Source organism: Tachysurus fulvidraco, chromosome 18, assembly GCF_022655615.1.
Source record: "Tachysurus fulvidraco isolate hzauxx_2018 chromosome 18, HZAU_PFXX_2.0, whole genome shotgun sequence".
Lineage (NCBI taxonomy): Eukaryota > Metazoa > Chordata > Actinopteri > Siluriformes > Bagridae > Tachysurus > Tachysurus fulvidraco.
This window is the reverse complement of record NC_062535.1, coordinates 5308145-5335293: the sequence shown is the minus strand read 5'-3', so window position 1 is coordinate 5335293 and position 27149 is coordinate 5308145. Positions and strand designations below refer to the sequence as shown.

At 40.3% G+C, this 27149-nt stretch overlaps 1 protein-coding gene across 2 annotated transcripts in view; it reads left to right on the top strand.

Annotated features, from left to right (window-relative positions):
• gpc6a (glypican 6a) overlaps positions 1-27149 on the top strand; it is a 118571-nt gene that overhangs the window by 73318 nt on the left and 18104 nt on the right. For both annotated transcript variants that reach the window (XM_027156563.2, XM_027156564.2), the window contains exons 3-4: positions 1620-2011; positions 14712-14877. In XM_027156563.2, coding sequence (XP_027012364.1) covers positions 1620-2011; positions 14712-14877 — 558 coding nt within the window. The remainder of the gene's footprint in view (positions 1-1619; positions 2012-14711; positions 14878-27149) is intronic.

Below are 27149 nucleotides of genomic sequence, written 5' to 3'. Positions count from 1 at the left end.
AGTGCTGTGTTTTGCTGTTTCTTTTGATCCATCTTCACTATGCTGGGGCTTTGGAGGGCAACAAGGCATGATCTGATGAGCTGCCACTGAGGTGTGTGTGTGTGTGTGTGTGTGTGTGTGTGTGTGTGTGTGTGTGTGTGTGTGTGTGTGTGTGTGTGTGTGTGTGTGGTTGCAAGAGAGAAAGAAATGTGTGACACAAAATGCCACCAGTGCATACAAGCGATTACAGTGAAGGAAAAAAAAATAAGGCGGAGATTCTGCTTTTGCAGACACACTCATCCCTCTGTAACAGACACAGGCATAAAAGTGATACATATGCAATCGTATGCTTGGTGGAGTGTTTAAGAAAGTGTGTGTGTGTGTTTGAGTGTGTACAGTAATTATCTGAAGGGGAAATTGTATCTCCATTGTGTATAATAAGAGCGCTCACTCATACATACATACAGCAGCTTCTGTTGATGAATCTTTTTATTTTCACTACACTTTCTGTTATATTTTCTTTTCATAAATGGATGAAAGGATATGAATATGAATAAAAACGATCATTTTAGAAACAGTATCAGTAATCAGGGTTGAGTCTTTGTATCTCAGATTTGTTTACAACACAGAGCTGACTCATTAATAATTTCTATAATTTAACACACTATACAGAGTAGCGTCCTTTCACACACTTACGCAGCTTAGTCTGTGTGTGCTACAAAAAAATCTGCTCAAGTTAATCCAAAACCAAATCCAAGCAAGTTTGTTTCGCTGGATTTGATCCCTTATATGTTTGATTCTCCAACGTCCCAAATGAAGCAAAATGACTGCTTCATTTGACTGAAGGATGACACTTCATCTGTTTGCTGTCCTAATACAATTCACTGAGTTTGATTCCTTATGTTTTGAGTTTCACACACTTCAGTGTTAAGTTAGATTTTTAATTTCTTGGATTTGAATTCCACGTTTATTTCCATGGGTTTAGTTTTCTGAATTTGATTCCTTTGGTTTAGTTTTCTGAGTATAATTCCTTATGTCTTATTTGCACTTATTTATAATGACAGCTTCCTATCAAAAAAGGTGAATCCAAACACACCTCTGAGACACATGAAGCGATGTAGCAGCCACTTTACAAACTCCTGCTCATACTGCATCACAGGGAGTCGTCACAGGGAGTCGTCACAGGGAGTCGTCACAGGGAGTCGTCACTAACACGCTAAAAGTAAAGTTCTGCTCGACCCCTTCTACATAGATGAGCTCACAGATTTATTTACTGGCTAGTTTGATTAGATTGAAAGGGAAAACAAAGGAAGTTTGCGCTTCTCAAACAGACTCTCGGATTCCTCTCCATGGATGCGGATTTATACTTTTCTGTAATACTTTTCTGTTATGTCACAGTCACCTTGAGTTTCCTTTTTTTTTAAGTTTAATCCTTGATTCTTAAGTTTCTCTGGATGTTCAGTCTGGAATCCATGATATTGTTTCCCAGATTTTAAGTCGTCTAATTTATTCATCAGCTTTGATGAATTTAATGATTTTCTTTGTTCACCTGAAATTGATGCAATGAGTTTGATTGGCTAAGTTGGACTCCTAGGTAGTTATTACAAGTGAAATCATTCTGTTTGATTTTTATCTTGCAGAGTTCTTCCTGGAGTTGCTGGACAACTCAGAGAAGTCTCTGAACCATATGTTTGTCCGGACCTATGGCAACCTGTTCATACAAAACTCAGAGATCTTCGAGGACCTGTTCTCTGAGCTACGGCGCTACTACACGGGAGGGAACGTGAACCTGGAAGAGATGCTGGGTGACTTCTGGGCCAGGCTTTTGGAGAAGATGTTTCAGCTACTGAACTCTCAGTACTCCTTCACAGACGAGTATTTAGAATGCGTGAGCAAGTACACGGACCAGTTGAAGCCGTTTGGAGACACACCACGCAAACTCAAGGTCCAGATCACGCGTGCCCTAGCTGCCGCACGCACCTTTGTCCAGGGACTCATGGTGGGACGGGAGGTGGCCAATCGCGTGGCCAAGGTGAGGCACAGCTTATTGCAGTATCCAGTTACTGTTAGCTGCAAAGCCTACAGACAGACAGACAGATAGATAAAACTAAAATTAGTGAGACACACAGTAAGACAGAAAGAGAGAGACAAAATGCTGACAGTCTCTCTCTCTCTCTCTCTCTCTCTCTCTCTCTCTCTCTCTCTCTCTCTCTCTATCTCACTTACACCACACAGTCATATATCTCACTTTCTGAATCAGGTGTGTTTTATGTGACACATGACCATGGACCTCTGTGTGTGTGTGTGATCGAGGGATGTTTTCAGGTTGCTCTGAAATTTCCTGTTTCCTGAGTGGAGTTGGGAGTAGGACACGAGGGGATTTAATCAGGTTGCTGTTTATCAGGCTGACCTTTAGTGTGGTGTTTATTAGTGCAGCAGTGGCAGGGATGGATCAGAGCTCCACTTTATCACAAAGCACACACGTACGTGATAAATCACACCATCAGAGAAACACACACACACACACACACACACACACACACACAGTCTTAAGCATGTGTTTGTGTATGTCTATGGCACTAAATATGTACTATGTTTATGTATTTTATGATTAAATGCACTAATAACAAAATTATTTGGGTCCTATCCTGGGACTGTGTTTAGAACGAGTGCCATTTCAATCTCTGCGTGAGCTGCGTCCCAAACTTCTAAATGGCACACTGACCTATGATGACCCATTGTGGTAAGCTGTTCAGAGCAGTAATAATGGTTTGGGTTATAGTGCGTGACCGTGTTTTTAAATGTGTGTATGCAAAGTATGTGCTATATTCCAAATCAAATACCAGTGCACTAAAAAGCAGATCCAGATGGTACACTGTCTGTAATACAGTATGTTCTGCATATATTAGCTAATGTAGTGTTTACATGCCAAAACAACTTAATGACTACCTAGGGTTGTGTCTCAAACTATGCTGTACTTTCTATAGGCTGCATCCCAAAACCCAGACTTCTGTACTTGTGTCGGTACACTTTGGTGCATAGAATTTAGCAAGGGGTCTTAGTGATCTAGGTAAGCCAAAGTTGCCATGGAAACTGGACACTGCCTGAAGCTGTGTCCCAAATTGCCACTTACGTGCTGTGACTATAATCTTTGGTTTGAAGCTATTTCGATATCCTATGTAGTACATTAATGGCAGTATGGGACATGACCCAGGACTTTCTGATAGCAAGTTTGTGTTTCATGGCTGTGTGTGATTGGGCGGTGCTCTTTTAACAGTCATCTTGCAGCAGATGGAAAGACAAAGGCATATGTTGACTTTTCAGAATTCAGGAAGTGATTAAGGCTCTTATTGAAACACGGCGGTGTCATAAACATGAATTTAAAAGTGACAGCACAGAGCAAAGAACCACAAGACCCACAGATGAATGCACCGATCACATTGCCTGTAACGGCAGTAATGGCAAGCGTCTTTTATCTGTCTCTTTGGAAACCGAGGATAATGGCCATTAAGAGAAGTGTCCTTGAGGAGTGATGTTTATTAGAACGCTGCTGTGAAAGAGAGAGAGAGAGAGAGAGAGAGAGAGAGAGAGAGAGAGAGAGAGAGAAAGTAATTGCTTTCATGTCCTTTCCAAAATGTCTTTTGAACGTATTTGCACCTGTGTGTGTGTCTCTCTCTGTGTGTGTGTGTGTGTGTGTGTGTGTGTGTGTGTGTGTGTGTGTGTGTGTGTGTGTGTGTGTGTCTGTGTGTGTGTCTGTGTGTCTGTGTGTGTGTTTTTGTTGCAGTCTGCCTGCCTGATAAAGTGCTTAATAATGTCTATGTGATATTTAAACTCTCTAGTTCAGCCATTCGTGGACACACGTGTGTCTTAGTGCTAGCGTCCAGAAGGTGATTGCAAATCCCAGCAATCCCTCTATCTAATTCTAATACTAGATTCTGAGATAAGCCAGTGCTGCTGACTCTGTTATTATATATCTAGAATTCTGAAGAAATTCCATAACATTTTTAAACTGTCCCCAGGCAACTAGCACTAACATAAGGCAAACACTTAAATTATGAGGCATTTACCCCGTGTTCTAAGGGCGCTCCATTCTCTCGGTATATAGCACCCTTGAAAAAAGGTGAACCTTTCATTATAGAGTCATTGGAATATAGATCCCGGGGCACAAAGGACATAGGAACAGTATTGTGAAGCCCTGAGAATGTATAGTGCTGGGAATATAGAACCCCTGGACTTTAAAAACATAAGAGGAATTTAAACACTGGGAATAAATGCATGGGCCTTGGAATATATAGTTGTAGGAGCAAAAATCCCTGAAATCATAGGAATCTGGGACTATAGTTCCCTTTGAAAAATAAGAACCCAGAATTGTGTACAACATGATAGAGCAAGGCCTTGAGAAACATAGATACCTGAGGATAAAGAGCCCTAGGAACACGGGGCTTAGGGAAAATAGACCTTTTTGGGAAATAGACTTCTGGGAATAATCATGGAATACAAGGGCATTGGGAAAACAGGGATCTCATAATATAGGGCCTTGGGAATATAGAAGGGAAAAAAGACAACAGGAATCATAGGATCAGAGGAACACAAGGTCTTGGGAAAATAAGGCAATATACGCAACTTTACAGTATATATGATATAAAGAGTCATGGGAATATAGGGTTCCTGGGACTTTTGGAAGAGGGCAGTTTAAAATTGGAGAACTATGAGATTATAGTGCACTAGAAATACTGGACACTAGACAAAACTGAATGAAGAGCTTTGGAATAATACGACTCAGGACCCACTGTCTCGGTTGTATTACACACTAAGCAACTGTTATGCACAAATACAACGTTCTGTTCCTTAGTTCAGTTCAGAGTAACCAATATCTGATCAATAGTTAGCAAACAAATTTAACCTGACGTCATATAGCACTATCGATACCAACTATAAACACCTATATGACTGCTTAATCAAACTATTAACAAAGGTCTTCATGTCACAGCAGTAGAGTGCTTTTTTTTTCAGTCAGTCTTTTATTAATGTTTTTTTATTAAAGATTATTAAAGTACCTGCAAGCTTCAGGTTCTAATGAGCTGTCACATAGCATACTCACATCATTTATCATTTCACCTTTTTACAATGCCAGTGATTCATCATCTAAAACACAACCTGAAAGATCATTAATCAGCCTGTAATGTTATTAATGTGATGACCATGCAAGGAATCATGGGATGTGTAGTAGATATGGGTGAACAGGGAATGGACATGGTGTGCAGTTTACATTTTTGCACAGTTACTGTTAGAGTTTTGTATACAGACTAAAAAGACACGTAGACAGGGTCAGAGTAACAGGTGCAGTAGGAGTGATGGGCGGGGTTAGTGTAACAGGTGCAGTAGGAGTGATGGGCGGGGTTAGAGTAACAGTGTGAGGGGTGGGGTTAGAGTAACAGGTGCAGTAGGAGTGAGGGGTGGGGTTAGAGTAACAGGTGCAGTAGGAGTGATGGGCGGGGTTAGAGTAACAGTGTGAGGGGTGGGGTTAGAGTAACAGGTGCAGTAGGAGTGAGGGGTGGGGTTAGAGTAACAGGTGCAGTAGGAGTGATGGGCGGGGTTAGAGTAACAGTGTGAGGGGTGGGGTTAGAGTAACAGGTGCAGTAGGAGTGAGGGGTGGGGTTAGAGTAACAGGTGCAGTAGGAGTGAGGGGTGGGGTTAGAGTAACAGGTGCAGTAAGAGGGAGGTGTGGGGTTAGAGTAACAGGTGCAGTAAGAGGGAGGTGTGGGGTTAGAGTAACAGGTGCAGTAAGAGGGAGGTGTGGGGTTAGAGTAACAGGTGCAGTAAGATTGAGGGGTGGGGTTAGAGTAACAGGTGCAGTAAGATTGAGGGGTGGGGTTAGACTGAGGAAAGGGCAGGATTAGATTAAATTTGGTGTGGTTTGAGTGAATGGAGGAGTTAATGTGAGGGATGGGGATAGAGTAACAGGTGGGGGTTAGCATAAGGGGAGAAGAGAGTACGCATAGGAGTGTTGGCTGGGGTAGAGTGTAGAGTGATCATTGGGTTAGAGTAATTACAGCATCACAGTGAGGGTGGTATTCAATAATAATAATAATAATAATAATAATAATAATAATAATAATAATGCATTTTATTTCATGGCACCTTTCAGAACACCTGAGGTCACCTTACAAGCAATATACAGGCCACTGCATAAGACAAAACACAAACAAGCAGCATATACATATAAAGTGCATCTAAGTCTCAATAGTGGGAAGGGCTTACAGTGAGCCCAGGGTTTAGAGTGCGGCGAGTATATGATTATAGTAAGTGTGTGTTGTAGAGTTATGGGTAAGAGTGAAGGGGTACAGTAATGGTATGGATAGACTGAGGGTGGGAGTAAGAGCAGGATGTGAGGTTAGAATGATAGTATAGTTAGAGTTGAAGAGTGAAGGGTCTTGTGGTTAGAGTGAGGGTGGGGATAAGAGTAGACTCAAAGTGGTGTTAAAGTGAGGGGCAGACATTGGTGTTAGACTGAGGGGTAGGGTTATAGTAACAGGAGTGTTCAGACAGAGTGGTGTTGACCTTGTTGGTGGGTTCAATAGAAAATGGGGCTAAAATAAAGAGTTTTTAATTAAGGGGTTCTTAATTAGGAAAATATATAAATGTTACATTAATATTGGTTAAAAAAATGAGCATTTTCTCAATTTTTTCTGCTTAGTTTGATCTTTGATAATATCATTTCAACACACAGAGCTGTAAAATAAGCATTGTGAAATGAGCGCAGTGAGGAAATATGGCCACAGCAGGAGATTTTGACAGATGAGATTGGCCATAATTGTAGTGCGAGACCATCGCCGTGTCCATCAATCACACGATCGCGCTCCATCGTCCTGAAAGTGTCCGATATTAGTGTTGCACACGAGAGGATGAACACAGCAGGAGAACCGATGTGTATGTCATTAAGCAAGCACACAAAACAGATTACAAATTTTGCTCATTTTGCTTTGATAACAGCATTAGAGAAGTGTCCTGCAGTGATTAGTAGCATATGTGAATTTGAGAACTCTGTGGTGCTAAACGGGCTTTGGGCTAGAACACCAGAATGTTGAGAGTTCAAAACCTAGAGTTGTTATTCCTTCACCTGTGTGATGAGGACAACTTAATAGTCTTTAGGCACTAACTCCTAACATTATTAACTGAATTATAAATTCTTTCTTTCTTTCTTTCTTTCTTTCTTTCTTTCTTTCTTTCTTTCTTTCTTTCTTTCTTATCATTACAGACAAAACAGAGTAAATAAATGTTGTAAATGATAGTAAGACACTGCCTTTGCTTTAGTGGAGGAATTACAGTGGGATTAAACCCAGCTCCTGCTTTTAAATCAGACACATTGAGACTGAAGACTCTCTGTGTGGTGGATTATGAGCCCGTTTGGAGGATTTGTGCTTCGTGATGCTGTAGTGCACTTAAAAGCTTTAGTGTACTGAACAGTAATGTGATGATTTGTGGGGATTAAATGTTTGTTTAGCTGCTGTCACACTCAAAGTATGGAAATGAACTCTTTTTTTTTGTTGTTGTTGTTGTCTTTGACATCACTTCCTGCCAATTGGAGGTTTAATTTAATGATGTCTCCCATAATAACACACTTTCAGATTCTGTCTGTATTTGCTGCTTAAACAATGTCAACATATGCCATTTAACTGGTAATCACTAAGTACAAGGATTTATCCAAGACAGCAAGAATGTTCAGAGATAGTATCAGTGAAGAAGATGGTTTCTTAGGCAAGAAAAGTATGTAGCATTGTCCAAGATAACAGCAGTATCTTGGACAATGATAAGATCTGGGAAGGTATCTGTAATAAGAACAATATTTTGAATATGGAAGGTATCCTGGGGAAAAGGTACACTATGTTGCCAAAGATATGTGAAGTATGTGTTTCATTCAGCTTTGTTTCTGACCACCTTGTCTGACGAAGAGTTCCTCAAATGCACTCGCAGAGAAGCATGGTGTTTTGGACAAGGATGGCATTTTAGTCGTAAAAGGTATCTTGGACAAGGATGATACCTGGGCAACAAAGAACATGAATGGTATCACTGAACAAGTATAAAAGTATAGTGTGCTTATAGTAATCTCTGAACATGTATAATATCTCTGAACAAAGACAGTATCTTTGACAAAGGTGTTATCTTGAAATAGAAGGACATCTTGGACATTATGGACAAGAAAATTATCTTGGAAAAGAAATTTATATGGGACAAGGATGCTATCCCTGAACAAGAAAGGCAACATGCATAAGGAAGGTATCTTGAATAAAAAAGGCTGGTATCCCGGAGAAGGAGAGTATCATGGACATGGCTGGTATTCTGGTCAGGAACGTTCCTGCTAGCCAGGTTATCAGTTGTGAACCCCTAAGCGGGGAATATATAAAACAGACTACATTCGAAAGTTGCTTGCATTTAAAGCTATAGGCAAGTCCAGTGAAGAGGAGCTGGACAATTATTATAGTTAAAATTTATTGCGTCATTTATGGTGCTCTGGAAAAAAAAATCTCTATATATCCTACAGCTGAAATAATTTAGTGTAAAGTCGGAACAGTGTTAGTGTGATATTATTTTATGGAAGACATAGTGAGTGTCAGTGCTTTAGGAAGCCCACAGGCAGTGACAATCTGCTTATTTAAATATCATTCTCTCTCTCTCTCTCTCTCTCTCTCTCTCTCTCTCTCTCTCTCTCTCTCTCTCTCTCTCTTTCTCTATCTCTGTCTCTCTCTTCCCTATTCCCATTTTCTTTTTTGTATGTCTGTAAAAATCATTGACTTTAAAAGCAACAGGGGTCCAACAGTCTGAGTGCACAAGAAGATTTCATCATCAGCTAGAACATGCTAATGTCAAGTGATGGGTTTCTCCAGCCCTGTACGCTCTATTCTGATTGGCCAAGAAGGCATTGATAAACACACAATGATGATAGTGTTTATGAGGGTTGGATATTGAATAGACGGTGTGTGGTTTGGGACACATCCATGTTGGACTGATGATGGTATTTTACAAACTATGTAATGAAGCAGGTGAGTGAGGTGGGAACATGTCCACAGCAGACTGACTGTGTGTCTGGACTGATCAAGCTGTTTATGTGGACTATAAAGTGAATAGGGTGTCCATTATTGTGTAAACTAACCCGGATTCTAATAACACTTACTGAGTCCTGTGGACACACTGGTTTTAGTATAGCTGATGCAGCAGGTCATCACTGGTCACTTGTATACACTATTTACAACGGTTTGAGATTTAACTGCCATTGTTCAGGTTCCCTAGAAGGTTTTATTATTGTGGCATTAAAACCACTTGCCAATAAAATGATAATTAATCTAGATTATCCATAATAAAATAGTTTGGTGGTTTGGGACACAGCAATTAATTTTCCACCAAACTATAAACCTACCATCTCTGGTACTAATTTGTAGTTTTGGCACTTTGTGATGTAGCCACAGGCATCCAAGATTAGCTATTAAGCTAAATAGTGTGTACATATGATGAACTACTGTGTACTCTGTTCTCTGACATGCACTTTGGTCCATTGCTTCTGATATTTGGAACGTAGCCAATACCCTTCCCCCTACTCTGGTGATAATATGACACCGGGTGGGTCTCAGGGATCAAACACGCCGCTGCATGCCTTCTCATCTATCGGTGTTTGACCCACGCGACACCGGATCACATCGCTTCAAGTGCCAGGAAATGCACGAGCAGCGTCGCCACACACATGCGCGCGCACACACACACACACACACACACACACACACACACACAATATCGTCCTGAGATGAAACAGGTCTCGGTGCTAAATATGGAACAGTGTGTGCACACAGCAGAGACAGATGCAGAAACGCCATTTACACCGCCGACCTGCCTAGTAAAATTGTCACAGAGAAGGAAAACAAGTTCCTGTAAACATCTCTCTCTCTCTCTCTCTCTCTCTCTCTCTCTCTCTCTCTCTCTCTCTCTCTCTCTCTCTCTCTCTCTCTCTCTCTATGTCTCATCTGTCTGTCAAAGAATAATATCTAGGTCACCATACAGATTACCCAAAACACCACATCACAACCAAAAAAAGAAAATGATATGATCTGGAAAAAGAAAGTAAGAAATATCAGACATCTCTGAGGAAATATTAAAATCTACATTGGTTGGTTTATTTATTTATTTTTTTAAAGTAGGTTTTCAAGTTGATTAATCTTAGTTACAGTGACGTGTTCAATAATCCGTTCATTTATATGTCATTGTACAATTATGTATTATTTACTTGACTTTCTATTCATCTTTTTTTTTCTGAGGTGATTCTATTAAACCATCATAATGATACGAAGGATTTTATGTTCTGAGAAACATATAGAACATTTAGACTGCAGAAATAAAAGATCTACATGGGGGATTTTTCTCAGAACATTAGCACATAGAAAAAAATAGTAATGAAATAAATTCTGACTGAAGATTTTGTTTATAAATGAGGATTTCTAATCTGAATCGGATGAGGCAGAAGCTAAAAGTGAAACAAACGTTGCTAATGTTTTTACGCAACAGGGTGGGGGTAGGTGGGTGGGGGATGGATGGTCTTCTCATTCCGCAAGGAAAATGTCCCTGTTAGACATTTCTGCTCTCAGCCAATCAGATTCACAGTAATGATGATGTCAATTACTGAAATAGATTCAACTCTTCAAAGGACACTGTGATTTTCTAACCTCAGAATGAGATGCATCCATGAGAGAGAGAGAGAGAGAGAGAGAGAGAGAGAGAGAGAGAGAGAGAGATGGAGTTCAACAGAATTAGCACTTCATTCTGAGGCGACTGATGAAAAGAGAGACTGTAGGTCTGAATGAAAGAGCAGCGGCCGCACGTCTCCACTCCTCCATTACACACACGCCTCTTTAAACACACACACAGCGCTTCCTCACGCTGATCTGTATTCAGCACACACTCGCACTGCTGATAACTAACACACACAGTTTTGAAAAGAAGAATGATGGAGAGCCGGAAGAAACCATTTGAATAAAAATTTTATCCTATGCTAATGTTGCTAACAAGTATTGATATTGTATAGCCTGTAGTTTAGTCTCTGTAGCAGTTTTAAAAATAGCAAAAGATGTCTGCATTTAATGGTTTGTTATTCATCATTCTTTCTCTTTGTCTTCTTCTGTCCCTTTTTACTTCTCTATACCGGTTTCTTTGATAAGTTCACTAGTTTTCACATTGAGCTTATTTTAGAGAAATAAAACCTTTATTCTTGAATCACTTCTGAAGTATTACTTCACCTTCAGCCCTTTACCTGCATCTGATGTGTGTTGTGGTATGAAATCAAACTGTGTGCTGAGGAAGAAAGTGTATGATATTCAGTTGTTATAACTGTTGAGTCGGGTTGACTCCACTCTTAGCCGTGTCGGCAGTGTTTATGGTAAGAATGCTAACCCGGTAAAGGTCATTTGACTCCTGGAACAAATTTAGATGCAGGTAAAAAATGGGATCAGCCACAACACCTGTGACTCAGGAGGGGATCATTATGGTTTGGTGCTTTCCTCTCTGATGTAACATTTAGCATTAGCATTAGCATTATCATGCTTCCACTTCTGGTCACTGAGTGTAATGCTAAAGCCTTGGCTTAAGGCTAGTAACGTCTTTAGATGAGATTTTGGAGTGTGTACTAGTTTGTGTTTGGTGGGGGTGCAGGTATGGGTGGGGGTTGTTCAGGGGTAGGGTGTGCTCCTTTTTTTTTCTTCACAGGGGATTGTGGGGATTGTGGGACAGCATGCAGAAAGCACAAATCGCATCATCTTAAATGTCAACGATTCCCTAAATGTACTCGGTCATGTTCTGTGTCTAAATGTGCTTCTTCTCTTTTGCAGCAAAGCTTTAACAAGTAATGAAAGTGAATATCAACCAGATTAGCATAGTGCACGCTGCATTCAACACCATTATCAGTCTACTCAGGCTGTGTCCAAAACCTCAGTCATTTTTACTACATAGCCTGTCTAAATACCAACCTTGGTCAGTGTTGGATGTGTTCCAAATGACAAAGCCTACTCACTATATAGAATGCCTAAAAACTAATGTCAGTCCACTATGGACGTGTTCCAAACCACACAACCTGTTCACTATATTCACTTCCATCAGTCCAATATGGGTGTGTCCCAAGCCACATGCAAGCTGCTTACTATATAGTCCACATAAACACCATCATCACTTCACCATGGAAGTGGACCATCCTGCACATCCTGCTGACTTTGTCGGCACTGCATAGTAAATGAGATGTGATTTGGGACACTGTTTTCAAGATCTTATTCTGTGACCTAAATTCATACACCGTGACATTCATTCACAGACTCGGCTTGAACTGTTAATCTCGGAAATATCACACACACGAACACCCACCCACCCACACACACACACACCCATACACACATACACACACATTAAATTCAATAATATAAATTGTGCATGAATATTAAACAGGAGAGAATGAATGAGTTTCTAAGCTCATCCTCACTCTCAGCAGGGTTTATCCTCACTACGCTGATCATATCACAGCCAAACAGCACCAAATCTCACAAGTGTGTGTGTGTGTGTGTGTGTGTGTGTGTGTGTGTGTGTGTGTGTGTGTGTGTGTGTGTGATTACGGATTACTGTGCCTGGTTGGAGCTAGAGTGTCACACCGACAGAGGATTTGAGTCCATCTATTTAACTCAGAGGTATTTGACTTTGTGCCTGCAGCGTCACATTAGTAAGGATTGAAGTCTGCACATTATCAAGAAACCCTTGCTGTTTTTGTAAGCCAAACTAAACAAAAAATCTATCTAACAATGTGTAAATATTTATGATCACAATCATCAGTGCATTTCTTTTGCAATCCTTCCATCAGCTTCACTTTGGAAGATGGGAACAGTTAGGGATATTAGCGACGCTTAGGCTAGCATTAACAGAATCGGTTTTGAAAGTGGCTTGTTTTGTAAGTAGAGGTGGTCAGCTTGGCCATCACAACACATAAGAAATCAAAATAAACTCGACTTATAGTTAGCAGATGCTAGGTAAACTGAACCTCTGTAAATTTAAATCTCTGTTTAAGTTTAGAGTAAGCTAGCCAACTATTAAAGTGCTAATAGTCAAATCCTTCATTAAGCAAGCTAAGCTAGTTAAAGTTGTGATAAAATAGTTAAGAGGCAAGTTTGAAATAAAGAAAAAGAACAGGAAAGTAAAATAAAGCAAACACAAGCTAGGTAATAACTGAGGCTAACAGTATTGCTAACAGCAGAAGTGTTGGAGTGCTTTACCTCTGATTTACCTCAGAGGTGTTAGAAAAAATAATACAAAGAATCAATATGACCTACATTGTGCTGTAATATCACTTAGCAAGCACCGCCTCTCTGTGTGTGTACTTGTGGGAGGGCTTCTCTGATTGGTCAGTTTTGTACAACAGATAAGTTAATTCAGTGAGGTAAAAGATGTAGAGGATGTAGAGGTAAATCAGTGTGAGGTGGCCATGTCAGTGCAGTGAATCATTAGAAATATATATTTTCTTTCTTTCTTTCTTTCTTTCTTTCTTTCTTTCTTTCTTTCTTTCTTTCTTTCTTTCTTTCTTTTTTAAAGAGTTAAAGCCATAAGTTCTTCACACTGTAAACACTGATAAACTGAACATTTGACCGTATACAGCACAAGCTGAGGGCATTGTGTGTGTAGTACACCATAACTCCTCAAGTGTGTCACATTAGGGTTTCAACAAATGTAATAAAGCATGAAAATGTCAGGATTTCTTGTCCCTCCAGAAAGACAGATACAGATACAGAGAGAGAAAGAGAAATGAGTGATGAGTGAGAGAGTAGCAGAGAGAGACAGTTAGCTATAAAACAGACCTGAAGCTCTAAAACAAGACAAAAACAAGAGCAAAAAACAGAAGGAGAAAGACAGAGAGAGAGAGAGAGAGAGAGAGAGAGAGAGAGTGAGAGAGAGAGAGAGATGTGATGTGATATGATGTGAGATCAGACAGACGGGGACAGGATGTGTTTATCTTAGCGCACCGAGGTGTGCTGCAACTAACACGCTCCGCTTCTTGTACTTTCAATTACACAGTGACGGCTAACACGTGTAGCGCGACGTGTGGCGGGTAAACGAGTGAACGAGCAACCATGACAGGAAGGACAAATACTGTACAAACAAACAAACAAACAAACACCCACAGTGTAAATTAGAGTGAGCTCAGGAGAAGAGTGTGCTAACACGTTAAACCAGCGCTAATGAAGAGACTTCTGGATTCTTCTTTTCAAATCAATATTCAAACTGTTACTTCCTGTGGTGCACACTTCAGTACGTCAGAGTATGAAACAGAGCCCGCGCTGTAGGACGGGTGGCTGTGACTTAGAATGTAACAGTCTGTAACAGACAGACATTAAATGTAACAGGGTTTGTAACAGACGGGCTGTGTTTTGGGGGCGGGATTAGGGAGAGGGTGGAAATCCTCTGATTGGTTAGTTTCATGCATCTGTGTTGTTCCATTTGTTGTTCTAAGTGCTTTTTAAACAGTTCCACTAAATGAGAAGATAAATTCATTTATACCACACACACACACACACACACACACACACACACACACACACACACACGCACACACACTAGAGACTAGACTAATCGCACAACCCTGTATAGCAACAACCTGAAGTGTGAATGTCTAATCTTATAAAATGTCTTCCTCTAACCTGATGTCCATTTCCTGTTTCCAGGTGAACGTGTCCCCGGGCTGCAGTAAGGCTCTGACACGGATGCTGTATTGTCCGTACTGCGGCGGGTTTGTGGACCTGAAGCCGTGCAGTAGTTACTGTCAGAACGTCATGAAGGGCTGCCTCGCTAATCAGGCTGACCTGGACCCAGAGTGGAACGTCTTCATCGGTACAATCACGCATTCATTCTCTCTCTCTCTCTCTCTCTCTCTCTCTCTCTCTCTCTCTCTCTCTCTCTCTCTTATCAATATCAGCTAGATGGAGCAGACCGAGTTAAAGGTCATCCATGTTAACATCAGGATGTTTGTTGCGAACTGATTTCACATCCTTTCAATATAAAAGTCTATAATTAAGCATTTTCACACAGACATAAACAGAATAATCTTCTTCAGTGAAATCTGCACACTATCTAATGCATCTTGTGTTTGTTAGCTTGCTGAATTTAACCATGACTGTTTATTAAATTTAAACATAATCTTCATTACAAGACAAACCTTTCTTAGTTGGAAAGACTTAACAGGAAAATGATCTCCTCCTTGATGAAAAGAGAATTTTGTCGTCAGGGATTAGTGATTATTTTGAAGCACGCCCGCTAAGCACACGTCTCCGTCTATCACAGGAGGTATTGGCTGAATTCTCTGCAAGATGTTTGACCGTGTGTCATCTCATGCTAAAACACTGAGGCGTGTTAACACTTTTCTCTTACACGCGTCTGGGTTTTTTTTGTCTCCTTTGTTCCGTGACATTTCAGCAGATTTTTCATTTTCCTCGCTATCGATTTTCAATCAGTGTGTCTCTCGTTCACAAAAAGCCATCGACCTCGACGTGGCTTGGTCACGCCGCCGCCGAGAATCCGTTTGTCTTTTGAATATTTATGTGTGTGTGTGTGTGTGTGTGTGTGTGTGTGTGTGTGTGTGTGTGTGTGTGTGTGATGTCGTTCCTAAAAGCCAATCGTGACATTTAGCTTCAGGATCTGTTGATAAGGCCTTATTGATCAGGTCACGTTCCGATTTCATCCTTTTTGCTTGTGTGTGTGTGCATTTGTGTGTGTGAGTGTATGTGTGTGTGCGTGTGTTGCGTGGGATAATTTTGGGAGCGGCCTAATGGAACAGCAGTCTGTCTGTCTGTTCGGTTAGTGCCGAGACTTCAGCCAATATGGAGACCCTCGTCTGCTCGGTGTACACAAGAGAATTACAGAGTTTCATTTTAGCGTGCATGTTAAACTTTTCCTGTTAGCTTGTCACACCCCCACCACCACCCCCGCACACACACACACACACACACACACACACACACACACACACACACACACACACACAGACCATGCAGGATTTACACAGTCAAAAATACAAGATAGACCATTAAATATTAGGTACTAATAAATAAATTTCCTAATACTATTCATATTAATAAAATGTCAGAACTGTTGACTGTTATTTAATTCAGATTCTTATTATTTAATTTATTTCAATTTAGATTCTTTGTTTTCAAATGAAATCATTTTTAACTGGAATTTACTACTATTGTGTACTGTGTGGTTTGGGGCCAAACCCGTGGAAGGCGTGCCCATGTCTTGTTATCTCTTTGCGTTATACAACGACAAACCCAAGTGTGTGGGTCTAATCCAGCGGAAATGATCATTGATTTCTGTGCCGGAAAACAGAAAGCTGCTGGTTCTGAAAGCGTCTCTGCGGAAATTACTCCTACTCCATTAAAGTGGAGCCATCAGGAAACTGAGAAGCGTAAATGACAAAGTGTGTTTTCTTCGGTTGCTCTTCTGTAAGACATTTCAAACAGCGTCAACGAGACAAAGTCAGCAGTCCGTCATGGGCTGTATTTCACACACACACACACACACACACAGAAATGTGAAGTGGATGATGATCGAATGCTCTAATGCTGTAGGAAAATTATCCACGCAGGATGGAAATGAAGCATTTCCTGTCACATCCCAATCCCAGAACAGGGGTCACATCTCTGACATTCAAAATTCACTGGCTAATAATAAACTACGATGAAAGATCATCAGCGCTCCTGTACATTGGACAAGGCCGTGCAGAGAAGGCACTGTGTGTGGGGTGGTTCGGCTACTTTCTCCTATCTCGAGGCCAACACTAAATTAATAAACTCGTTAATTTCTTCGTCCACTTTTTTAAAATTGCGCGGCCGGAGGCTTAATGTGGCCGTCTCTCTGTGGGCTGTGTCCCAATCCGCCATACCTCTGTGCTAAATAGCTTGTCGAAAGTATGTCGTACGCTTGTGGTAATTACACCTGTGCATGGTGTGCTATTTTAACTTAACTATTTGCTGCGGTAGTGCAGTGGTTTGGGACACGGCCGCAGGCAGGTTGTCATGGTAACCGGAATGCTTTTACCGTGGCTGCTATATGTTAAGAGTGAGAATGACCTCATTTGCTACATAAATGGTACCACAGATGGTTATCACTATGTGATAGAAACACAACCAAGGAACAACTAGAAAGAAAAAGAGGGAATAAAAAGAAAATTGTGGAGTGAAGATATACAGTATGAACTCAACATATGAAATAAAAATAATAGATAAAAAAAAACTTACGAATAAGTTAAAAATAAGAGAAAGTAATTAGCAGTAGAAAGAAAGACAGACAGAAAGAAAGAAAGAAAGAAAGAAAGAAAGAAAGAAAGAAAGAAAGAAAGAAAGAAAGAAAGAAAGAAAGAAATCGTTTTGCATTTCAGGGTAAACTCTTTAAAAAAAGAAATAATTAGAAGCAAAAGAAAAGAACCAGAAGAAGCAGAAGGCAGCGCATCAGTGTGAGGAGTAACAGTTACAGAGTAATAAGAGTAATAAACACACTCCTCTTTTCTTCAACCTTGTCCCTTAAAATACACAGAACAGCGCAATCATGTCGTAATGGTGGAGCGGCTCTTACGGAGGCTTCTGATGTTGCTACGCTTTGTGTAGGTGACGCACATGAGTGCTCACCTCACATCTGTAATCACACACTACTGAGTAAGAAAATAGTACAGCTTGATCGACAGGGTATTAGTAAATCCATTAACTCTTCTTTAATACATATAGCGTTTCTGTAGTAACAGCTCACAGGCAGGCACTTGTACTGAGAATAACACTAAAGGGATTTCGAAATAAATGCGACAGTGTTTAACAAGTAAAACACATAATTGCCAACATTTTCTCTCATGTCTCCAGTGTCTGCACTTTGTTACCATCACGGTGCTTTGCATAGTTTTCCAGAATTGAGGCACCGTTCCAGTTCCTGTGGAGAGAGAGAGAGAGAGAGAGAGAGAGAGAGAGAGAGAGAGAGAGAGAGAAATCTGGTGAAGGAAGGATGTTGCAGCTAAAGCATATGTGAAAACAATAACTTGTCTCTTGGATGTTCCACAACATTAAAGGCAGGGTCTCTGATTTTTGAGAAATGCTTCAGAAAACTGAGTCGGGCCGAATAATAAAAAAATCAAAAACAAAATTCAAGACAAACGTGTAGCCAATGAGCAGAAAGGGGCGGGGCTTGTCAATGCACATGTGTGACATTAGCAGAAAGCGGTTTTAACATTGACATGGAGGATAAAAACAAAGAAAGAAAGTGAAGAAAGACTTACGATAAGGACAAGAAGTAGGACGTGTTAATATAGGATCAGCTTTCCAGCGCTGGAGAGAACTGAAGGAGCAGGAAGTTGGCCACATATTCACAGATTGGAGTTTCCCGAGTCAATAACTCCTGAGCTAAACGCTGTTACTACACAAATAACACCTCTTTTCTATCGTATTATTGTAGCGAGGCAGCTAAAACCGCGTTTTGTGTAGTAACAGCGTATTGTTCTTCCCTTCAGCTATGATAAAGACACATTTCTTTCCATTATTTGCCTGGTTTACGTATGTATATGTGGGCGGAGCTATAAATACAGGGGTGGGTCCCATTTGGGTTGGGGCGTGTTTATTTTGGTGATTTCAAATGTCGACATTGGAGACCCTACATTTAACACTAAAAATAAACTATTAAAATATATATATATATGTTGATGACACAGTAGTTAGACTCGGTTCACTAATTTGATTGGTCGAGCAGCGTTCCAAGAGGCTCCTCTATTTAACAGTTATAGACAGGAAATGATTTAAATCACCCTATAAGATGACGATGACTTCCCTTCTGAGGCTCAAGGTTTCTCCTCATATTATCTCTGGGATTTTTTTTCCTCCCCACCGTTTCGTCTGGCTTGCTGCTTAGGGATGAATTCAGACATTAAATATTTATCTCCTGAATTTATGTATTTCTGTAAAGTTGCACTGTGACAATGTCTGTTGTGAAAAGCACTGCACAATTCAAACCGAATTGAATTGAAATCAGCATCTGAATAGGTTTCAACTTCGATACGCTATAACATCTAGTTAGCCAAACCAAACGACATTCTGATACGGTGAACCTTCAATGGCATCAAATGAAAAGTAGAACAGGACTGAAATATAGCTGTGAGACATGGTCTGGTGTCGTAGGCTAATTTGCTGTCACGAGAACAACATATTCTAAAGCATGACTTAACGAATGACCCAGAGAAATGAAGTGGTTGAGAAAAACCTGTTTAGAAACCTGATTGGGTTTGATCTTGCCTCCTGTCAGTCATTTTATTGACACTTTAATCTCACCTAATGCACCTTTAAACATCTCCGAGCCAACGAAAGCCAGTGGAAATATAATGAGCACGAGAATATCCGCTCGTTATAGCAGGTTAATGCGGCGAACCCGTCTCGCGCTATAAACCTCATGCGCTTTTAAGAGCACAATAAAATAAAATACGGTGTGACATCATCAATCCACGCCATTGGACCGCAAAGTAATTAAAACCTCGCAGGACAGTTTACACACTCGTCTCACTGATATGGAGATCGATATCAGGAGCTGTGTACTGATCTGTTGTTGCGATAATGAGATTTTCAGTGTGTGTGTGTGTGTGTGTGTGTGTGTGTGTGTGTGTGTTACATTTGGATGATGAACAGCTATGTGACATCATTGCTGCACCGCATTGCTTTCTGTCCCCGAAAGGAGGAAACAAGCTCAAGGAGACATCGATGTGTCCTCTTTCTGCTATGCTCAGAAATCTGACTGACAATACACTGAGAAAAATTTTTGAGAAAGAAATTGTTTTTTTTTTCTCTTCACACTAAAATGTTTAGTGCTCTGGTTCAACACTGAGACTAAGTGAAACACACAATAAGACTGCAGTTTTGTGAAAAGACACACAGGAGCAATTACAGTCTGCCGAAAGAACGTAAGAACCTCACACCGCATCCCAGCGGCACGGCTGAATCTATTACTGTGCTTAATAATGTACTTTAATGCAGCTTTTTCATTTACTTTTTATTTCCAACTCAGAGCTCATAGAAACAAACCAAACTAAAATGAAAAAAATGAGACTTTTTCTTCAGACAATTTCACATTCGTGTTTGAAAGTATTTCATTTTTATGCAAGGAGGCTGTTACACATACGGTCCTGCTTTTCCCGTTCTTTACACACATCACATCCAAAATATCAAAAGAAATGTAAAGAATGACTTACCTGAGTCATGTTCCAGTGAAAATATTGCAACTGATTATGTTTAGATTTAGGATTTAACACGTGTATTGAGGACGTGTGAACTTTATCAGAAAGAGAGAGATCTGTTCAGTTCTGTTTAAATGTAAATGCAAAGGAAAGGAAAGGAAAGGAAAGGAAAGGAAAGGAAAGGAAAGGAAATGACTGTGGCCCCCTTTTATTCTCAGGGCTTTAAAAAGCTGGGTGTTTCTGTCTGAATGTTAATTAAAAGTAAAGTTGAAGGAAGGAAGGAAGGAAGGAAGGAAGGAAGGAAGGAAGGAAGAAAGGATTGGAAGTGGGGCAGAGGGATGAAGAGAGGAAGTGAGGGAGAAAGGGAGGAAGGAAGGAAGGAAGGAAGGGAGGGAGAAAGGTAGGACGGAAAGAAGAGAGAAAGGGAGGAAAAGCGGAAGTGAGGGAGCAACAAAGCGAAAGAGGAAGGGAGGGAGTAAGATAGGTTGGAAAGAAGAAGCGAGCAGGCCCACAGTGATGAGGACTTATTTTATTGTCCTAGGGTTTAAGAAGCTGGATGTTTTGGGTGTTTCTGAATGTAATGTACAGTAAAGTAATGCATTAAAAAAAAAGAAAGTAAAAAAGATCAGTTTAGAATGGGAAAGCTGTGAAAGGGTCACGAGTGATCTACATCCTCCATCTCCTGCTAAAATCTCTTGAGAGAGTTTGTGACCTTCACAATTTTTTTTCTTTGGTGAAAATGTAGAGAACATTGTGAGCACGGTGAATGTGAGTTGGCCGTGTGAAGACTTTCCATTTCAGTAAAATGAAAAGCTTTGGCCATAAAGTCACAGATCCCCAACTGACAGATTGAGTGTTTAAAAAATTTAAGATGAGGGCTCACGCTGGAACGTGGCTCAGAGCAGCCAAGCTCGCTGGACATTGTCTTAAAATATCAAATACCACAAGCAGTAGCATGTGCATGACTTATCTGAGACATTTTCCAGTGAAAATATTGCCAGAGATTATGTTTAGATTCAGGATTTAATGCTGTCTGAGTGTATGGAGGACGTGTGAACTTTAAAATAACGAATGTCGCCTTGATAGCTTTCACCTAAATCCTGTCCATCGCTCTGAGGAGAGAAAGTGAAGAGGAAAAACGAGCTTACGACTGTACATGTAACTTTAAAACAAAATCTAGCTTCATGGTAAACAGAGAACATAAACAGAGAACAACACAAGCTAGTTTAATATTGGAGAAAAATTTAAATAGATCATAATAAAAAGGTTTAAACAGAAACTAGCGTTATAAGAAAAGAGGCTAAAACACAACAAGCTTTATAGACAGAGGCTACAACACGTTTTTAAGACTTCATCATCCGAAGATGCATCTCAAGAGGTTTTGTTTTGTTTTTGAGGAGAAATTCTGAGCTGAAGGATATCGAGCTGTAAGATATGCCTTATCATTAAACCCAGGGCTCTTTGAGGGACAATAAAAAAAAAGAAAAAGGAAAAAAAAACGTGTTTCACCAGGATCACTGACCACATTTTAACCAAATACAAAGTATTTGTTCAATTTCCATTTATTAATTTGTGTGTGACTCCTTTATCATTTGTAATGTTGCTCCCATTTAAAACAGTTCGGCACAAGCCCAGCCATTTTTAGGGTCATGATTGAGGACAATGTCCCGTCCAGAGACAAGCTGTTTCGTGTTGAGGTTTTGTTCAAACCAACCATCGAAAATACCCTCTCTAATGTTTTTTTTTCATTGGTTGTTGCGTTAAATCTTACCCAGATACAATAGTGCTATTTTCTCATTGGCTATTGTGCAGCCTCTTTTTTTTTATTGGCTGATAAGTGTCAGGCTCGACTAAGAACTCCAGGGGAGACGCGCTTGATTCCTGCCCGGTTCCATAGAGACTGTGGTGCGGACAGATACATTTTGGGCGCTGTGGCATATTAAATATATGATAAATAGTAAGTTTTTCTGCGTGAGAAATACGATGTGTGGTGGGAGAGCAGGAGAAAAGACCCAAATGAGGGACTCTCACTCTCAATGCGTGACAGCCCTGTTAAACCCCTGCAAACTAGCATGCTAGTAAATGAGCTAAAACATGAAGTCTCATTATAATTATCAGACTTAAACAGACTAGCATTATAGTACACTCGAGCCACACTCGAGCATAGCATTAGCAAAAAGACTAGCATCCAAAACTGAAACCAAACTAGCAGTCTAGTGCTCTACAAAGCTAACTACAAACTAAAAGTCCATGCAGAAAAATGCCTATCGCTTACACAATAAACTGATATAGAATTTTGAAACATGATAATTTGTTTAATGATTAAATACTGGACATATGTGTAGGTCAGGCATCTCTTTCTCTCTTTCTCCTGCTTATTTTCATGGCTAATTAAGTTTTCAGCTCGCGTTGCCGTTAGTGAGCCTGTTGTCACCGCAGTGTAAGTGATCTGCATTGATTTTAGTGACTCATTTCTTTTTAATCGCGCGGTTTTGATGTGGAGCAGAAACCCGAGGCGGCTGGGAGCCCAGTGCGAGCTCACTGATATTTCCTGTCCTTGTGAAGAAGCGGGTAAAAATACACACAAACAGGAGCGCGAGCGCAGGAACCGGGGACGCAGCGGCTAAAGCACGTTAGAGGAGAAAAAAGGGAACTGGATAAACATATCCGTGTAAAGGATGCACAGAAAAACACACACACACACACACACACACACACACACACACACACACACACACACACACACACACACATGCCCACTATGACTTTTTAGATTTTTACTCATTTCACTACTCAATTGTGTTTTCTTTCTTTCTTTCTTTCTTTCTTTCTTTCTTTCTTTCTTTCTTTCTTTCTTTCTTTCTTTCTTTCATCTTTAACTGAGTACCTGTTTGATTCTGAACACTGCCACATTGCCAATTATGAAAAGAATGTACACACATATACAACCAGGTTATTGTATATTTTTCTCCCCTAAAACTATTCAGATTATATATATGTAATATGCAGGTTGAAATAAATTGTTGTTGTTGTTTTTTTACATCACAGAAACCTGTCATTTTGTATTCATATGTTTATCTGCATCATGAATCATTCATGCGATATTTCTGTCGTAGATCGTTCCAGTGAGTCGTCCCATCCCTTAATCAGTGTAGTGAAGTTGACTGTTTATCTTTCGCATCTCAGCATCCCTTGTTCCCACGTGTACATTCACTCTGATTTCCTTGTTATCCGAGATGTGTCCATCTCTCTCCTCCTCTCTCCTTTTCTCTCTCTCTCTCTCTCTGTCTCTCTCTCTCTCTCTCTCCCTCTCTATCTCCATGGAGTGATGGAGCGTGCAACAGCGGGTGATGGATTTGACAGGTACAAACCCCGACAGAGATGCGGAGACAGATAAAGTGTTTCCTTCACACCATCACACTATCCGACACTCTCCCTTTCATCCTGTCTCTCTTTTTCCCTTTGTGTCTCACTCTCGTATTGTCTCACTCTCATTCTGGTGCGATCTTCCCAAAACTATTTTTTTCCTCTTTATATAACCATATCCTTTAAACTCAGCATCTTTTGGTGATACGGTTTTAATCCTCCCTTCTCTGTCATACCTGTACACACCGCTGTAGTGTGTAGGAATAGGCGACGCTACACATTTGGAAAGTGTTCCTGATCTCTTTTCTAGCTATGTGACAGCTGTGGCTTTCCTCTGGGAAATAAATAAAAATGGAGTGTTTACTCAAAGGAAACATTCAATCAGCATGCCTGTGGTTAAACTCGCTGTAACACCCTACTGCGGCATTTTAAACATTGAGCATTCCAGGATACGTCGCTTACTCCCGCACTCCCATTTTTACCTTACAGATGCTCAAAAATAGTCGCAAATTACAGCACCTCGATTAGAGGCCTGGTTTTACTTCCTTCTCGAAAAAGAGTGAAGCAGCAGGAGCCAAACACAAAAGATAAATAAATGAGCAGGTTCAAGTAAAATAAATATATATATATATAGTTAACATTTGAAAATGTCGTCTTTATGATATGAAAGTTCGGTGGGGGAGAGAGACAAATCAGAAAAAAAGAGAGAAAAAACACAAAAGAATAAAGAAACGAAGAACAAAAGAAAGAATGAACAGAGAGAAATAGTAGAAAGAAAAAAAATAAATGGAAATGTGTGTTTGTCTTCCAACTGTCTAGAAGCAAAGCCTCTGATTGGTCAACATTATGCATCGTGAGTGTTTCTGTCCTCTACACCTCTACACTGGTCAGTGTGTGTGTGTGTGTGTGTGTGTGTGTGTGTGTGTGTGTACGTATTACTAATTAGCTTAAATTTCATTATGGCACAATATCTAATACTGAACCCTAAAGCACTAAAGGGCACTTCATTAACTTTTCCATCATAATTAGTGAAGGTTTGTTGTTTTTGTGGTTTTACTCATTTGAAGCTTTTACAGGGATGTCAACATCCATTAAACCCTGATCATTAGTCCTGACTGCACTCCACCCACAACACTCCCTAATATCTGTTCACTCCACCCACAACACTCCCTAATTACTGTTCACTCCACCCACAACACTCCCTAATTACTGTTCACTCCACCCACATCACTCCCTAATTACTGTTCACTCCACCCACAACACACACTAATTACTGTTCACTCCACCCACAACACTCCCTAATTACTGTTCACTCCACCTACAACACTCCCTAATTACTGTTCACTCCACCCACAACACACACTAATTACTGTTCACTCCACCCACAACACTCCCTAATTACTGTTCACTCCACCCACAACACTCCCTAATTACTGTTCACTCCACCCACAACACTCCCTAATTACTGTTCACTCCACCCACAACACTCCCTAATTACTGTTCACTCCACCCACAACACTCCCTAATTACTGTTCACTCCACCTACAACACTCCCTAATATCTGTTCACTCCACCCACAACACTCCCTAATTACTGTTCACTCCACCTACAACACTCCCTAATTACTGTTCACTCCACCCACAACACTCCCTAATTACTGTTCACTCCACCCACAACACTCCCTAATTACTGTTCACTCCACCCACAACACTCCCTAACAACTGTTCACTCCGTCCTCCACATTCCATAATTACTCTTCACTCCACACACCACACTCACTGATTATTGTTCACTCCGCCCACAACACTCCCTAATTACTGTTAATTACCACACTTACTAATTAGCTGTAACAATGCTGTTTGTTAATAAAATGAGAAATAAACTGAAAATTGTTGCCTCTGTAGGCAGCCTCCTTAGTGCTTCAGTGATTTCCATTTTAAACTTAGTTATAACGTGGAACTAATATTAACAGCCACTTCAGAAACCATTTCAAGGTAAAGCATCCTACTCGCTCTGCAACTCAGATCACATCTCAATGAGACGAAACTTTTCAGCGGAGATAGTCTGAGGTGAAGGCTGGATCTTTTGACGAGTATAAAATTCTGAAAATAAAATAAAGAATAAATGTGTCCTGGTTTCCCCCCTGCGGCACGTCTGTGATTCACTCGCTCCATGCCAGTGCACGGAATTTACAAATAAAAAACGACTTTGTTTGTCTTCTTTCTCAGACAGCTCGGAGCTCGGAGTTTCTGTGGGAAAATTCATTTCTTTATCATCAGTAACCACTTTATCCTGAATGTTGTGGATCCAGAGTCATTAACACTAAGCACGAGGCAGAAGAATTGACCCGAAAGAGACACCAGTCCATTACTTGGCACCATTCACACACTTATGTACCCCTAGGGGCAATTAAGCATAGCCAATCCATTTAGCTGGTTGTTTTTGGAAAGAGATACCTGAGAGCTCTACTACTAATAACCTACAACTCTAAAGAAAACATCATGGTTCATAAAAAGGAAGAGTAGTTTAAAAAAAGAGAGAAGGGACTCAGTGGTAATAGTATTTATCTGGAATGGAAAAAGGGTGTAGCTTGGCTCAAATAGGAAGGGTTAGGATAAATGCAATAAGATCAAGAAAAATTGGCTGAAACAAGAAGGGCTGTAGAAAATGTGTACAAAGAGGCAGAGAGGTGGGGGGGGGGGGGGTACTGGGATTGGTCCAGAAAAGGAATCATTAGTGGGGTGTTTAGAAAAGACATTTCGGTTGATGGGCATAGGAAATATGGAAAAGTGGGTGGATCCGGTTAGCTAGTGGTAGAAAACAATAGCTTTAGAATTTTTGGCACCTTCGGTGAAGATAGGATAAAAAACATGGTTAGGAAATAATGAGATCTAACTGACTACAAATTCTGAGAGTAAAGTTTAACCTATTCAGTTAAACTTCAGTTAACTTTACATTCACTTGGAGTTACCCTGCATTCTGTACTTTGTAAGTAGATTTGAAAAGAGTTTGCTTCATATATGTATTTGTATTTCTATTGAAGTAGATTAAGCTGACGTCAGTGAAAGCCAGATTCACTTTTTCTTTCTTTAAAGGTTACATTAAAGGTTATTTTTCTCATATATTAGGTGTGCAGTAAACTACACAAATGTTTTTCATAACCTTTACTTACAGTCTTTTCCAAATTCCAACTGATGAATTCTGTTATTCATGGCAAGTCCTGATGACAAACACATTACCGTACCTGATAAAAGCTGTCCAGGGCAGACATTATGAAGTTGGCTGTTTGCTCTACATTTTTTTTTTTATCTCTGAAGATGGAGGAGACACATTGCTATTGAGCCTAATGTGTTCTTTCCCCATTATTAAATCTCCCGAGTCTCTCTGACCTCTCAACGTTAATTGCATTTGCTGTTATTTCATTTTTCCATTTTGTGCCTGAAGCCTGCAGCCATTTGTCCATTTTTATTTTTTTAACAGCACTCGCTTTTTCACTTCCTCTTTTCAAAGCCCTAATTGACAATCAAGTCTTAAATCTTCT